At 39.9% G+C, this 17,706-nt stretch overlaps 1 protein-coding gene across 1 annotated transcript in view; it reads left to right on the forward strand.

Moving 5' to 3' along the window:
* The window catches only part of SORCS3 (sortilin related VPS10 domain containing receptor 3), a 585,972-nt gene that overhangs the window by 347,138 nt on the left and 221,128 nt on the right, over positions 1-17,706 (forward strand). The window contains exon 5 of the mRNA XM_029932551.1: positions 12,726-12,799. Coding sequence (XP_029788411.1) covers positions 12,726-12,799 — 74 coding nt within the window. The remainder of the gene's footprint in view (positions 1-12,725; positions 12,800-17,706) is intronic.

Raw genomic sequence — 17,706 nt, forward strand, 5'->3', positions numbered from 1 at the left:
TGAACTAGCTGTTATCACAGAGCCTGATATGGGGCTTGAACCCATGAACCATGAGATCATGACCTGAGCCAAAGTTGGACGCTCAACCAACTGAGCCAACCAGGTGCCCCCAAAACTAAGAGATTTCATTACTTCATGCCTCTTTTAGATCCAGGCTTTTGGGAAGAAAAACAAATCTGAACTTGGAAAAGAGTTAAGGACAAATTGGATGCAGCTAAAAGGCCAGGAAAATAGGTGACCAAGTGGAGCTAATAACAGGATGTGGTGTGAAACCAAACTCATTAAGGAGAGAGAAAACACAGGTAAGGGGAGGTACATGAGTCAGAATAAAAAAGTCAGCTCACAGACGAATACCAGCATTTGTGTGCAAAGAGTACTGCTTAAAATGAGATATTTCTGAGTCATAATATATAAAAATGAATAGAATCTGATTGTAAAGGAAAATGGTCAAGAGAATAGGAGTGTGGAGACAAAAGAATGGATTTGGGTAAATACTTTGTAAATTGTTTATAAGATTGTCTTATGTGACTGTTGGCTCAGAAAATACTCTTCAGTATAAAAGACGATAAAGTGAATTGTGAGGATGAATTGTAAATAAAAACATTAGATTCAAGGTACAGTGTCATTCATGCATGGCATACGCAAATGAGCCAGTGTTCCTGTGAGGTGATAGTAACTTGTTTTTTGCTTATAAAGTCATGCACTTAATTTAACAGAGACAGCACATGCAGTAAAAGAACGTTGAGCTGAGAGTCCAGGACCCAGGGTTTGAATTCCAGCTCCAAGCTGACTGGGTATGGGACCTCAGGCAGGACCCTGAGGTTCTCTGAGCCTTGGGCTCCCCATGTGTAAAAAGAATTGTCTAAACTATTCCTAAGTCTAGTCTCAGCTACAAAAATTATTATTCTCTGATTCTGTGTTGTCAAGAAGCCCATGGGCAGTTTCTTTAAAGGGAGGGGAGGGTATCAAGATTGCAGAGAGGATTCCTGTCATCCAGAAGCCTCTAGTCAATAGGAAGGAATTACCTGAAGTTTTGATGCATAAGTAAATGGGTGAATAGATTGCTGTTTGAATGAATTAAATAAAAACAATTTGAGAACTTATAAGAGAAATCTGTTATTACAATCTGATTGGACACTGAATGTTAAATATGGGAAAGAGATACCATTCACAGAGTATTCTTTCCTTATTCCCAACATCTCCTAGTAATGACTTGTAGGAATTTGCTTCAGTTTTCCTATTGTAATCGTGCCTCGTTTGGCCAAGTGTGGCCATAGGTGGCCTCATCAAAGGGAGACATGGAAAGAAGGGTAAGCTTTAGACAAATTTGGGAAGGGAAGTGGAGGATTTTGGTGTGGAAGGCACAGAATTTTAAAAGACATGGAAAGGAGTATTTATGTATTCACTCAGTGAATATTTATGTGAGCATCTCCTGTACTTGGCATGGTGTTAAACACTTGTGATTATTAAGGTAGCAATCCCCACTACCTAGGAAAGAAGACAGACATTAATCATATAATTAGATGAATATGTAATTTCATATTTTGGTGAATGTTGTGAAATATGTGAGACTTAACCCAAGAGGTCTTCCCTTAGGAAGTGTTGTTTCTGCTGATATCTGACATTTGAGTAGCAGTTCAGTACATGAATAGAAAGAGGGAGAAGTGCAGAGTGGATGGAGAGCATTTTAGGTAAAGGGGACAGCATGTGCAAAAACCCTGGGACAAGAGAGCCCATGATATGTTTGAGAAGCTAAACAGAAACCAATGTAGCTGGACCTTGGAAACTAAGTGCGGGGGTGGGGGGGGCAGGGAGTGGAGAAAAGAATCCAAGAGGAAAAAAACAGGTGGGAAATAAGTGTGAGTCCCTCTTTGACAGAGTATAGACATCAGTACCATTTTTCTGTGTGCCCATCTGGAGGAAAGCACTCTCTACTGAGAGGTGGGCACTGGGAGAATGGGGACAAGTGTCATCTGTGCTTTATGTTCTCAAATGGGCCTTTAAGCCACCAGCACCTCCAGGAGGGAGTAGGATACTGACTTGGCAAATAGAAGGATTTGTTTATTACAGTATACATGTGACCTCTGAAATCGGAGCCAACCAGGAGGATAAGTCTGAAGGGTCATACAAAAGGCATGGCAAAAATGAGACTTGCTGTGTTAGCTGACAGGGTCACATGGAATTGCTTTCTTGCAAGTAGGACATCACCCAACTGCGTGTTTTCCTCTCCCTCGTTCATTATAATTAAGGAGACTTAATAGAAACCCTGCCCATCGGGTGTCTTCTCATATCGAGTCCAGGATTCTAGTTGTCATAGGCACCAAAAAATGACCATAGTCCCCTTTGTGGTCAGCTTGTATGACACACACTTGGGACGGATAAGTGAGTCACCCCAATCAGTAGTTCCTGGGCCCTCACTGTGCACCAGACATTCTTGGTGTAACTTCTCCCTCTTCTTTAAACTTGGCTCAAAATAAACCCCTTGGTGGTGGTGGGGGCAGTGGTGAAAGGGAATACGTATGGTTGATGGAGAGTGTCTTTTTGGAGGGTCCAATTCACTTGAATTTTTGTGAAAATTTCATCTTGCATTGTAAGCACAGATATGGTAGCATACACCACGAAATAGCCATGGAAGGTTAAGGTAAGAGTTAGAGATTTGAAGATATTTGTCCTTCTTTTAGAGTGCTTAAGGCCAAACCCCCAGACTCCTGGTGGAATGATTTATTCCCTTTGGCTGTGGGAAATGTTTTGATGAGCAATTTTGAGAAGCATGGAGTTTTAATTTGTATTTGCTGCTGTTTATAGGATATCCTTTGCCTTTCTCACCAACTTCCTCTAGTAATGAACTTTATGAACTCACTTTGAGAGGTATTTCTTCATATTCAGTGCTTTAATCTTGCCTCTTATAGGTTTCAAGGGAGGGTATTTCCAAATTCAATGAATGGGTGTGTCTACCTCCACCTCCTTGCTCTTATAGATTTCATTCTTACTGTTGCTCTCAAGGTCTTCCTTTTACCCATTATACCACACTCTCATGCATTTGTTTCTTCCTCTTCCTCTCAAACACTTTAGATGACCTTGTTTGACTCCCTTTCCTTCTCTGTTCTTTCTCTTTTTTGATGTGGCAGTTAGACCAATGTGCACTGATCCAGGGCCAAGCAAATGATACTTTTGGAGGAGGATGAGATAATGCTTCTGTTTTATTTCCAATATCTTTCCTAATGACCATAATTTTTCACCTTTGTTAGCTACAATGTTTGGGGGGAACTTATCCTTCAGGCCAGCTCCTACTCATTCATTATGACTCAGCTCGTGGCACACTGCCCAGCCCCGCAGCACTGACCACTCCTTCCTTGAGTTCTTCCAGCCCTCCTGCACCTCTGTGGGCACGCGCCTCATTGTGTTGTGTTGCACTTACCTGTTGACCTGTCTGTCTTCCCATCTAAGTTTTCAGTTTCTGGAGATCAGAGAACTTGTGTTATTCATCTTTGCATCATCACACCTGGCACTGAGCCTAGCACATGCTAGGTGCTTAATGAATATTAATAAGCTGAATAAAGTGATGTGAGTTAATTGACTACAGGGAGTATTTACAATAATTTTGAAATTCTTTTATTTGCTTGGGGACATCCAATGTCAGAGAATAAAGACCTAGTATAAGGGGATGTATCTTATGAATCAGCTGCTTAGAAATGGAATGAGAGAGACTTCAAAGGAGGGTTGCTAGATAAAATACAAGACACATGGAGAAAATACAACTAAATTTGAATTTCAGATAGATAAGTGTTTCAAAAAACATAAGCATATCCCTACTGTTATATTGGACCTACAGACACACACACACACGCACACACGCGCGCGCGCGCACACACACACAATTTATTTTTTCATCTGAAATCAAATTAGCTGGGCATTCTGTATTGTATTTGTTAACTTTGGTAGTCCTACTTCAAGGTAAAATGGTCCCATTCTCTTCTTCACACGTTTGTATGTCTCTGCTAAGATTTAGGTCACAAATTGGTGGCCCTCAGGCAACATCTGGCCAGCTGGATCAATATACCTTATTTCCCCTCCGGTAGTTTAAATTTTTAAAAATTTTGCTAACCCTGAAAATATAGAGATTTCTCACAAGAATATGAAATTTCAGTTCCTCTGAAAAATTATAAAGGCTGACCACACTAGATCAGCTCTCTTTGTCCAGATAAGGAACCACTATGCCAGTTTTTAGATGGAGCATGAGCTTTGTGTATTCCCTGCTTCTCCCCAGTGTTACAGGGAAATGTAGCCTGCTAAAGTTTATCACTCCATGCACCTGTTTTCCTTAGAGTTGAGAGGAAAGTGAAATCTTTTTTGAGCTCATGTGTCTATCAAAAGCAGAGAAACAAAATATAGCCTAAAAGTGGCAAATGTTTCAATAAAAAATGGGGAAAATCATCTTCTTGAGTAAGTGAAGAAAGTTTCTTAGTGTGTTAAGTGCTAGCAAAATGATCATGTGTCTAAAGAATACAAACAGTGGTACTATTTTTCTTATACCTCTTTCACATATTCACACTTAACTGCATTTGAGTTCCTGATCTTCACAAGAAAGTAAGATCCCTGAGGGCAGAGACTTTGGTCTGGTTCATTGATGTATCCTAAGCCCATAGAACAGTGCTTGGCTGTTAATAGACATTTGATCAATATTTGTTAAACAAAGGAATGACTGATGTAAGCCATCTGAGAGGGAGAAAACCTCTATGGTTAGACATTTTCAAGAAGAGAAGAAAAATGTTGCCTTCTACAAAACAGGCATGGCTAGGTGAATGCCTGTTTTTAAAATAAATATATTTATGGTATAGATGCCTTATATCTGTCAAGGGCAAAGGAAGAAGGCTGCTGAAAACAGAAGATCTTGTCTAGGTACCCAGAGTGTAGAGAGACATTGAATGGTTTTGCCCCACCAGTTATCAAGGGAAGGACTTGTGGAGAATATCTGAAGAAGGAGCCAGAAGCACATGTTGGAAAGGACTCCCTGCCATTGTGTTACCCTGGTTTCTCTCCTGTCTACCATAAATAGTGCCACATCCCAGAGTTGTCCTACTGGGCCCAGCCAAGCCCAGTGGCTACCAAGGAAACAAGTGCAGAAACTTTATTTTTTAAATCAGAAACAGCTTCATTTTATTTGAAAGACAAAGACCATCATGACCACAATTCAGCAGAATACTACCTAAATTCCATAGATTTTGAGAAAAATAATCAGGACAGATGTACGTTAAATTTGAATTTGCTACAAGGGAGAGCTTTTATATAAATGTGTTCCAAACCATTCTTTCCTCTTCACAGGTGATATTCTGGCTCTAGGGAATCTGGCTGGATCACCAACAGCTCACATAAAAAGCATAGTTTGTTGCCTGTTCCAAATATGTCTGGTTACTGCCATATGGTCATTATTAATTCATATTTATTCTTAGAAAATACTATCCTTAGGGGTGTGGTGAAAATATATAGCAGAGAAAAATGTAGGCAAATGAGATTTTGGCATTTAATCACAGATTCAAGAATCTAGTCATACATCAGACTTCTAGCCTAGGAGTGAAGACAGAAAAAAAAAAACATGAAAAACAAAAAACAGAGAAACGTAGTAAGATTTGTCATTATTATTCTTGGAGGTAGGTATTAGATGCCTGCACAGTTGACCCTTGAACAACACATGGGTTGGGGCACCGACCTCCTGTGCAGTTGAAAATCCATGTATAACTTCTGACTCCTTAAAAACTTAACTGCTAATAGCCTGTTGTAGACTGCAAGCCTTACTGATGACATAAACAGCATTATATGCTGTATTATATTCCGTATTCTTATAATAAAACAATCTATAAAAATATATATGTTTATATATAAGGTGTTATATATAAACATAATAAAAAATATAATAAAACAATAATAAAATATTATTAAGGAAATAATAAGGAAGAGAAACTACATTTATAGTACTAAACTGTATTTATAAAAAAAAATCTGTGTATAATTGAATGCATGCAGTTCAAACCCATGTTGTTCAAGCATCAACTATATTAGCTTCCCATGGGCTGCTGGAACAGACTACCTCAAATAAGGCGACTTAAAACAACAGAAATTCATTGTCCTACAATTCTGGAAGCCAGAAGTCCCAAATCAAGGTATTGGCAGGGCCATGTTCTGTCTGAAATTTAAAGGGGGGTCCTTGGCTTGTCCCTCACTTTTGGTAATTTGCCAGTAGTCTTTGACATCCTTTGGCTTGTGGGTGTACTACTTCAGTCTTCTGTCTTCACATTGCCTTCTCTCTGTGTTGTGTGTCTTCCCATTGTCTTCCCCCTGTGCCTTTCTGTGAGTCCTAATTTATCCTTATGAGAGTATCAGTCATATTGGATTAGGGCCCACCCTAACCTCATTTTAACTTGGTTTCATTTGCAAACACTTTAGTTTCAAATAAGCTCACATTCTGAGATACTAGAGGTTAGGACTTCAACATATCTTTTTTGGGGGGGGGCACAATTTCAAGCTAGAGCCTCCTAATACAATCACATATTTGGACTCAGGCTTTCCAGGTATAACTTGTTGTTCCTCCTGTGGAATATTACATTGATTAAATTGCCTCTAGTTCTTCAGCCATCAGATGCTTTTCCCTGGCAGGCTGATGTAATTAGGGAACTAATAACTGGATCAATAAGGAAAAGAGCATGTTCTTTCCTATTTTCCATCTGTTACAATGATTCATTTAGGGTTTTCTGTGTGTGTCGCCACCGAATACGTGCTTGTTTGCTTGTTAAGAGATAGGAGACCATGACATGTAGGAGAAGAAGGAAAGGGAGAGGATCTGAATTATTCTCTGGGAAAAGCCCAGGAATGTCATCTGTGCAGGGAGGGGCATCATGAGGCAGGATATGAAGAACGCTCTCCTATGTATAACTTTATATAAATAAGAAATGTTCTTAAAGATATTTATTGTCTGGAAAATATACTTTATTTAATGTTGCATGAAGCACATTGGGCTGAAGTCATGCAGGACTATTCAAACAGCATGGGAGGTAATACACAGCTTGTCCTCGGAAGGATTCACTGTTCTCCATGGTAATCTTGGTGCAATACCATTTTGTGGAAAATCCCATATGGCTTTGTCTAATTCAGGTCCCTCATGTAAAAGTTAGAATTTTAATTTTGGGGCTTTAAAAAGGTAGTTTTAAAGATAAATATAATGTATTATGATTAGAAATTATTATAAAATATAAATAGAATAAAACATTGGCTTATATTACTATGGAAATATTATATTTATTGTAAAGAAATTTGAAAGTTATAGAAAGATTTAAAAAGTATATGTTACCTGGGGGTGCCTGGGTGGCTCAGTCCATTGAACATTTGACCCTTGATTTTGGCTCAGGTCAGGATCCTAGGGTAGTGGAGTCAAGCCCAGCATTGGGCCCCCTGCCGAGCATGGCTGCTTAGGATTCTCTCTCTCTCTTTCTCGCTCTCTCCCTCTCCCTCTCTCCCTTTCTCCTTCTGCCTGTCTCCCCGCCTTGTGCTGTCTCTCTCTCTTTCTCTCTAAAATAAAAAAAAAGCACGTTATCCATAACCGCACAGTTCATAAATAACCACTGCTAATATTTTGGCATATTTCCTTCTGATATGTTTCAAGTTTTTGCAATACTTTAAATAAAATTAGTGTCAATATATACATGTTTTGTAATATATTAAGGTAACTAATATATCATAAGCATTTTCATATCATTAAGGGATCTTCTAACACTTGCTATTCAATGGTTGCCTAAATTCTTTATTTCTACTTGAGTGGTAGAGCTTTAATTTTTTTAATTACTAAAGTAATACATGTTCTTAATAATTTAAAAACCCACATAACCAAAAGAAAAGATACCAATGGCCTACGATCTTATCCTAGCAGAGATAACTAGACATTTATTGCATGGCAGTATAATTGTCTGAATTTCTGTCTTCCAATATTCATGGCATTTTTAACCTTTATAATTCCAGCACTTAGTTCAGTGCTTAAATCATAGTGGTTGCCTGATTCACTCACTTTTAATGAATGAATGAAGGAAGGAAGAAATGGATGAACACATATGTGAAAGGAGAGGCTGCAAAGATCCAGCTCATGGTAGAATAAAAGTCATTTCAGACTCAGCAACTTACTGTGGATAGAGAGACAAGGTAGCTAACCAAAGACTCCTAATGAATAGGAGCCTGCTCTTTCTGTTCATCTGAATCAGCCTCTAGGCAGAGAATTCAATTTAATTTTTCTCCATCAGTCAAACAGAAGAGCTGAGAAGGCAAAACCAGAGACAAGGGAGGCAGGAGGTGGAACAGGCTTGGATGGGGAGATCAGCAGCTGATCTCTTGTACTTTCTCTGTTAGGAAGAGTGTGAGAGGAGAGGAGCCATGCTTACCTGAGGGTGAGGCCCAGCAGAAGCTGTAGTGGATACAGTTAGCCACTGCTGGGTCCTCCGTGATGGAAGGACTGGTAATTCCCCCCAGGGGATTGAGACTCCAGCAGTGTCAGTGTGACCGTCCTGGTTCTTCCCTGGCTTGTCTTTAGAGTTTGCAGCAGAGAAAGACACAATAATGCTGGGTTTTATTTGAAGAAATTTGGGGCTCTGATTCTATGATTGGAATCAGGGCTGACAGAGAGTCTGATATCTTTGGGCTATAGGAGGCTCCAACCAAAGTCTCTTTTATATTTAATTGGGAAACATGTGTCTTAAGTCTGAGCGTCTGTCCCTCAGACACCTGCATTGGGAAGGAGTGTGATCCATTCCTTTTTTTTAATTTTTTAATGTTTATTTTTATTTTTGAGAGGGAGAGAGACAGAGTGTGAGCAGGGGAGGGCTAGAGAGAGAGGGAGATGCAGAATCTGAAGCAGGCTCCAGGCTCTAAGCTGTCAGCACAGAGCCCAACATGGGGCTTGAACTCACGAACCACAAGATCATGACCTGAGCTGAAGTCGGATGCTCAACTGACTGAGCACCCCAGGTGCCCCAAGAGTGATCCATTTCTTAATGCTCTGCATGGAAACCTCAGTCCTTGCAATAAAATATAAGGATATATTCTTTTCAGTGCAATGGCCTGGGCCTCACCAATTCTCCCTTCTCCCAATCTCCTCCCCAATAGAAATATACATACAGATAAATATAGGATAAACCACAAATAGTTGGATGGATAAAGAGACAGAAAAATGGACAGACAACCTCCATATCCTTTTAGCCAATGATAGGCATCACATCTCTCCTTCCTCCTAAAAACTTCCCCATGGGCTGCCTGAGTGGCTCAGTAGGTTAGGTGTCCAACTTCCGTTCAGGTCATGATCTCACTGTTCATGAGTTCAAAGCCCTGCATCAGGCTCTGTGCTGACAGCATAGAGCCTGCCTGGGATTCTTTCTTTCCCTCTTTTTCTGTCCCTCCCCTATTCTCTCTCCCATTCTCTCTCTCATTCTCTCTCTCTCTCTCTCAAAATAAATAAATAAAAACTTAAAAAGACCTTGGCCATATTGACACTTTGTTCTTACTGTTTTCTTCACCCAGTAAAATCTCTATCCATCTTCTGTCCTGTCCACACCACTTGTCTCCAAAGGCCTTGCTCAAGCTGTGTTGTTCCAGGAAGGCTTATTGTTTAATTTCTATTTCTGTTAATCTTGCCTGTTTCTTAATTTTTGGAACTTTAGCCTTTGGCCCATTGTCCTCTTTGGTGTTGTGTATGTGTATTTGAGAGTCATCTATGTATAAGTTGAGAGACAGGCAAGGTGAACAGGAGTGGAAATGGAACAATGAGACTTCCTAGAGAAATAGAGATAGGTGGTGTAGACAGAATGAAAGGCAGAGATTTTGTATGTATATCTGAGGTTCAGGAAGGAATTGCTATTTTGGTTTCCAAAGAATTGGATGTGGCTCTGTGTGTTCTAAAGGTAATGGTCTAGAATTAGTTGCTCTCTTCACTAAGCTGGTGAATAGAGGAAGGATAAAGGGTGATGGGGAATAATTTTGACTGATTTTCCCATATGCAGAGTTGAATACACACAGTAGTCAGTACTTACTGATGGAATGAGAACCTAGTTTGGGTAAATACTGTGAGAGTTGGTAGAGTTGGTGAAGTATAGTATAAACTGTGATCAGCTAAATCAGGATTGACATACTGCTTATCACATAATTGTTACAGCAACTTTATAGAATCAAGCACCAGAATCTTCATCTATAAAATGGGAATGCTAATATATCTCCTTAACTACCATATAGGATATGTTGAGTATACTATATATGTATTTACATGTATGTATGCATATGTTATATCACAACACACACATACACTCATCTATTTGCTATTACTGGACAAAAAGAAATACTGTTATGTAGTTTATGGTGCCAATGTCCAATAAATATTTGACTTAGATTGAAATGGGCTAAAACTTCAAGTCCCACAAAACTTATTGAGATGGCCAGATGTTCATACAAAGAATTATTTCTGTTTGAGTTGCGTGACTGTGGCCTCAGAACTTTACATATGGCAGCATTACGTGGGTGTAATGTGCCAGGCAGCACATTCCTGAAGGTGAGCACTACTGGGGATATGATAATGAGGAGATACTTCACCTGACCCCATTTCTATAAACTTGATGCCCATATACTTCTGCCTTTTCCAGTTTCCCCACCTTTGAAAGTGTGGAGAACGTAAGCATAATAGAATTCTCATTATAAACTAGACACCATGATTCCATGGAAGAGATGTGTGCTAGGCATCAAAATAACTTAAATCCTAGTTACTTTGACCAAAACTTAACTTCTCCAAGACTGAGTTTCATTAACTTTGAAATAGGTTTGTGTGCTCACCTGTGACGTGCCAGGCATCATATAACTGCTGCTTCACAAGCGTGAATTGGGCATGACCCGGCGCTCTTATGACTCACTCTCTGATGGAGGGAGGGTTATGCCAACCAGTAGTGGCTTGGTGTGAACTGCTTCTTAGAAGCAGATAGTAAGAATAGTGATGGTACCTGCTGGGAGTGGTTGACTTTGCTTATAGATTGGAAAATGCTTGGGGTACCTGGGTAGGTTAATCATCTGACTCTTGACATCAGCTCTGGTCATGATCTCAAGGTCATGAGATCGAGCTCTGCACCTTAGGTGTGGAGCCTGCTTGGGATTCTCTCTCTCCCTCCCTCTTTCTCTCTGCTCCTCCCCTGCTCTCTCTCTCTCAAAATAAGAAAGTGAGTAAACAAAGAAACAAAAAAAGAAAATGTTTGAGAGCAAAGATTCAAATTAGCTACAACTGCCTTGCCTTACTGTCATTGTCCTTGTAAGATTCAAAAGTATGTGAAAGAACAATGTGGTCCATCTATTATTATTATTATTATTATCACCATTATAAATCAGATAGAGATATTGTATTTCCAGATATACACTTAAAAATAAACCCCATACTGTTGGCTAATCTCTTATAGGAATGTTGGCCTTTCCCTTATGTGTTACAAAAGGGTCAGACTCTATAGCCAAAAAGTAAGTGAATGTGGAATCTGACTTTATTAGCTATACTGGGAGTTCCTCATTTTTCCAAAGCCATGAGGCTCTTCCAGAATTTTTTCTCCTTTCACAAAAGTCTATACTGACTTTCCTGTTTAATTATTGATTTATGCAACAGGTATTTAGTGAACACCTTATATGTGTTTAACAGTAGAAATACAACTAAATAGTATAGACAAATCTGAAAGACATAACCACATATTACCTTATGGTAAGTGTTCAGTGGAAACCAAAGCTGAGTGCAATGTATTGAGAAGCAAGAAATATGAGTGGGTTGAGGTGGACAGAAAAGGATCTGGGGAGGAAGCCACACCTGTGGGTGCATGGATGGGTCACATTTACTTAGGCATATGTGGGACCTTATCTCTGTGAAGACAAGGGAGTATAAATAAATGAGGTATCTTTATTGAGACTGAAGACTCCATTTCATTTAGATTATATACTGGAGCAGAAAGAGATAAAACTTCAAGAGCACAATATTTTGCATATAATACTGGCTTGGATACCAGCTGATGAGTATTTTTACATGGGTTTCATTTCCCTGAGAACACGGAATCTACCTCTTTACCTTCATATCCACCAGAGTGCCGTATGTATAGGAGATATTCAATAAATATATTTTTAAATAAATTTTGCTGCATTGCTTTAAATGTAGCTAAAGACTGCAGAGAATTCAGGGGTGAGCCTGCATGGCTCAGTCAGTTAAGCATCTGATGCTGCTTGATTTCAGCCAGGTCATGATCTCACAGTCTGTGAGTTTGAGCCCTGTGTCAGGCTCTGCCCTGGGATTCTCTCTCTCTTCCACTCTCTCTGCTCTTTCCTTACTCTCTGTCTCTCAAAGATAAATAAATAAACTTTAAAAATGTTTTTTAAAAAAAGGCTTCAGGGAATTTGAAGAAAATAAGATATAATTTTCCAAAGGGTTTTATCCCTGAAGGAGAGAATGATAGATGGCCTCAGGAAGGATTTACACTCAGCTCAAAAGCACCAGTTGATTGGATATATGTTGGGCACTTACTTGGTGCTAGAAGGCACCATGATAAGCATGGCACAGTTCATATTCATATATTTTCATCTAGATAAAATGGGTGTATTGGAATGTCTTTATCCAGGGGAATGCCACATGTATTTATGTTGAACGGTTCCCTTGATGCTTATGCTTTCCTCACTTCATTGTTTTGCAGCTCTACAGCTCCATGGACTTTGGAAGACGGTGGCAACTCATGCATGAACGCATCACACCCAACAGGTTTTACTGGTAAGCCTCCTCTGCAGACTCACTACCCTCTTGGATGAAGACTTGTCAGATAGCATAGCACTCTAGGCCATACTGGCCACCTTCAGCAGTTGACAACAGATGTGGTCTAGCCCTTTGCTACTTGGTGTGGTTCACTGACCGACAGCATCAGCATCGGCTAGGAACTTATTAGAAGTGCAGACTCTCAGGCAAGACTTCTTGGGTAGCAGTCTGCATGTAACATGGTCCCTAGTGATTTAGTGTGTACATTAGAGTTTGAGAAGCCCTGGACCATGAGAAGGTCATGACCAGGTGCTCTTAGCTATGTACTCATCTACCTTGTTTTGGGAAAAGTATCTATTTTATGTGCCCATTCTAAAAGCAGTATTTCCAGGGCGCCTGGGTGGCTTAGTCAGTTAAGCATCCAACTTCGGCTCAGGTCATGATCTCACGTTCATGGGTTCGAGCCCCATGTCAGGCTCTGTGCTGACCGCTCAGAGCCTGGAGCCTGCTTCCGATTCTGTGTCTCCCTCTCTCTCTGCCCCTCCCCACTCATGCTCTGTCTCTCTCTGTCTCAAAAATAAATAAAACTTTTTAAAAAAAGACTTTTTAAAGCACTATTTCCTAAAATGTACTCTGAAGAACAGTAGTTTCACAAAATGCTTCTGCTTTGATAAGCATTTCTATGGTCAAATGATTTTAAATAATGATTGTTTAACTCTGCCTTACTGAAGATGCAGGGTTCATGTTAGGATATTTAAGACTCTGGAGAAGCCCTGAGTGAAGAGGTCTACCGAGCATTCAGTCACTGATTTCCAAACTTATTTCACTACAAAATTCTTTTCTTGTGCCACAAATGATAAATCTTCTAGAACAACTTCTGTGGAGCACATTTTGAATATCATTTTTTAAGAGTGGATATGCATTCTAAATGGAAAATTAGGCCCCCCTCATCAGAAAGTGTTTTTAGTAATTGGTGTTCCTTTATATGTATGTAGTATTTTTTACCTTGTTTGCAGCAAAATAAACTTGATTTGATATAATTTTATATTTTATTTTTCCCTGCTGCAATATAAAAATTCTTCTTATTTGTATCTTGCTTTCATTTCAGCAGAGGTATGGCCCAAGGAATAGAGATTAGGAAGCATTCACCAAAGTGGTTAATATGTGTAATTTTATGCTTAATTAAAACAAAACCAAAATTAATCTTTGAAAGTAGTCTCTATTCCGTATTTCTTTCTAACTACGTTAGTTCAATGCCCTTAGAAAGTCATGAAATGGAAGATGCTTGGGTGGCTCAGTTGCTTGAGCATCTGACTCTTGATTTCGATCAAGGTTATGATACCAGGGTCATGTCATCGAGCCCCGCATCAGGCTCCATGCTCAGCATGGAGATTAAGATTCTTCCTCTGTCTGCCTCTCTCCCCTCACCTCTAGAATTAAAAAAAAAGTAATGAATTTATGTCTTATACAAGGTGGGGGTGGTGTATCTGTGTGCAGGTGTGTGTAATGGGGGGTGGTGATGAGTACTTTGTACATATATATATATATATATTCACACCAACATCTTTGAGAGCAATGGCTCCATCCAGTTCCCTCTGTACCCACAAAACTATGACCAGAATTAAAAACTATAATTGTAGAAGCATGTTGTGAAACCACACTGTGTACTGTGAGCTGATTGTACGCAGGCAACTGGGAGAAAACAGGGAGGTGAGGGAAGTGCTCTGGACCCCACACCTGGACTATCCCAAGTTATTTTGCCCTTTTCAGACCAACTATTATTTGGTCTGTACTTTACTATACTTAGTATTTGATCTATATTTAGGACTATTAAGATTTTTTAATAGACTAAAGCACAAAAGGAAATATTTCTTTGATATTCTAGTTATATGACTAGAGCCTTTTGCTCATTTAAGAGGGACCAGTTTCTCAGTGTGCCATCATTCAGAGGTCCATCTAAAAGAAAAAAAAATCCTCTGCTATTTCTGGAACAAACTCTTGAGATGGTGAGGCTGTTGGCTGACTAGGAAGTCAAGTTGATGGAAAAGGAAAGTACAATAGACTAGATAAGCCTTGTCATCATTTCTGAAGGAAATTAAATTAAGTGGATGAGGGGCAGATTTTCCTACGTTTTGCAAAGAGCAAGAAGAGAAGCTTCCAGCTGCAGTCTGCCCTCCCCCTTCCTTTGTGTAGCAGAAAGAATAAATCCCCAGGTCCTGATAATTGTGTTTCATCTCTCCTGCACTCTGTGATTCTTTCATATATGCCCCCATGGGGAAATATAAAAGTTAGTGCCCGTGCTGGCTAGCCAAGTGGTAGCTGGAAATTCCATCTTTGTAATTATCACTTCTTCGTCTCTGATGTGTAATTGCCATGATTATTCTTCTAGGTGTCACAGGAGTTGTAGTGGAAGAGCTCACTTTACACAGACCGTTTTTTCCCCAATGACAGAATCCATATCTGTCTCAGGCTCTAACCCATTTATGTTGAAGTGACATGGCCCTTATGGGTTAGGAGTAGAAACAGCACCTCCTTGAGAAAAGACGAAGTGTGTGTCCATCTGGGTGTGGAGCCCTACTTTAGTTGACACAGGCTCTTCCAGCTCTGCTTCCCTCATCTCTGTAATGGGAACAATATTCTTGTCAATTTCATAAGGTTACTGACAGGACCAGATATGATGAGCTGGACATTTGGCAATTTCATGTCTTCAATTTCATATGAGATTTATAATTTGTACATTATAAGTTATTGAGAATTATGCTTATTAGCAGTTCCAACCACCATGACACCTAAGTGCTTTGTCATTTTTCTGAGACACAAATTTGTATCCTACACATGATAAGCTTGTATACCTGTGGTAATCTGAGAACAACTGTTGGATCTAATTTACTATCAAAGATTCACTTCTCAGCCTAACTTCCACTGCCCTCTGTTCTTTATAATACTCTTCATAATTCTTATGAAGTGGTAAAGCAAAAACAAATCAACAACAAAAACCCCTAAAACTGCTTCTCTGGGAGAGATGGTGTAGAGTGAAGTGGTCCTGGGGGCAGGGGGCATACTGGACAGGGTGTAGTCATCCTTAAAACAAGGTATTTGCATGTAGACAAATAGAGTGAATGTACAATTCATGGGTAACATTGCCCAAATATTGTTACCTATAATTTGGAGATGTGCCATTATCTAGGGAAAGATCCTTCATGGATAGAAGATTTCTTCCCCCATGCCACCTTCCGTTGATGGAAAGTTGCATCCGGAGGGGACTTGTGGGAAGAACACTGTGACCCAGAGTAATTTTGCCAAGGATCCTGGAGGAAGAACTGACCACACACATGCCGCATAGTTGCTGTAAGGACTGTGAAACGTGTTAGGTATCATAAAGGGCTGCCGTTACTATCCATTTCCTCCTTAGTGCCCCACAGTGCCTTCAAGTTCGACCGGGCATGGGGCATAATATTTGGCAGCAGCAATAATGAAAGCTTCATCTGGGGGTAAAAGTTTCTTTATGAATTCCAGATGTTGTCAACCCATCAAAAGAGGTCACCTAGGAGTCTTACATTATAGAGTGATTCAGCCATCTGATGCATGCCCAAAGAATAGGACTGACTGACATGAAAACTCCTTTGTGTGTGATCCTTTCACTCATTTGATACCTTGTTAACAGGCAGATCAACAGGCCTGTCTTATGTTCCCATTTATCACTCCAACTGCTTCAGCAATTATAATTTGCAGGCAGAGCACAAAAGAGGAATATGTGTCTTAACATAATCCTTTTCTAGTCTGCTTGGGCAGAGCTATCATGGAGGAAAAGTGTGTATTTCTTTTGTTTTGTTTTTGTTTTTGTTTTAATATCCTACTGAGCTGCAAATGAATAGTATTTCCACTCTTCCACTGGGAGATATTTAACAGGCAGGCACTTTCTGCAGTGAGAAGATTGTTTTCTTTGCACATCCAATGTGAATTCTTGTTGTGGTTCCCAGCTTTGCCTTTGTGGCCCCTCACCCTCCCTAGGCGTTTACCTTCTTCTGGTGTAGCTGGGCTGGCCTCTAAGTGCCTCTGGTCTCTGGTGGCATTTGCTTGTATAATGTTGTGAAACAGAGAAAGAATATTTCCAATATCTCTTCCTTATTAACTTCCCTTAATTATTCTGTCCCCTGAAAGATCACGTCTCTTTTGTTCCTGTTTCTTGCCAGCACTGCAGAAGGGTATTCTGATAAAGTATACACCCAAGGCATCAGGGGCTTTAAACTCTGACTCCTTTTTTGGGCTGTTGGGTTGCAATGTGGACTGGTATTTAGAGTGAGAAACCCCATAAGAAGTTAATAGATGCACTGGTTTTAGATCAGCTCACTTCAGAGGGCCCAGGAAGAAGGTTCCTTAAGGGCTGTTCTTTTGAGCTGTTATGGTGCCTGGTTACAGGCAGCCCAGTGGCCGCTGTGTAGGGACAGTCAGGATGCACTCCACGTCTCTAATGTGCTTTGACTAAGATCAGTGTAGTCCCTGTAGAGTCCTGGCGATGGTTGTACCAGCAGCTTCTCTTCTGCTTTTTCAGAAAGACCATGAGGGAGGGTTGAAGAAATGGAAAAGTAGAGCTGTCCCTCCAGGCATGTGTAGAAAGGAGGTCCTAGGAAAATGTCTTTTAAAAGAGAAAGGGATGGCATGGGGAGAAAGAACAACAGGCTAAGGCTTCCATTACAGTCTAACCTTTCCAAGCTTTTATTGTTCTTATTTTCCCCAGTCTCTTTTTGTCTGCTTATGCTCATTTATACGTAGCCTACTCACATCAAATGTGAATGTCTGCAGAATTTCTGCAGTCTGATTTTTCTCCTCGTAATGTTCCATTGTAACAATTTTTATGTTATTATAAGACCTTTATAACCATGATTTTTAATTGTCTATGCAACACTTCATTATATAATGATACA

Source organism: Suricata suricatta, chromosome 2, assembly GCF_006229205.1.
Source record: "Suricata suricatta isolate VVHF042 chromosome 2, meerkat_22Aug2017_6uvM2_HiC, whole genome shotgun sequence".
Lineage (NCBI taxonomy): Eukaryota > Metazoa > Chordata > Mammalia > Carnivora > Herpestidae > Suricata > Suricata suricatta.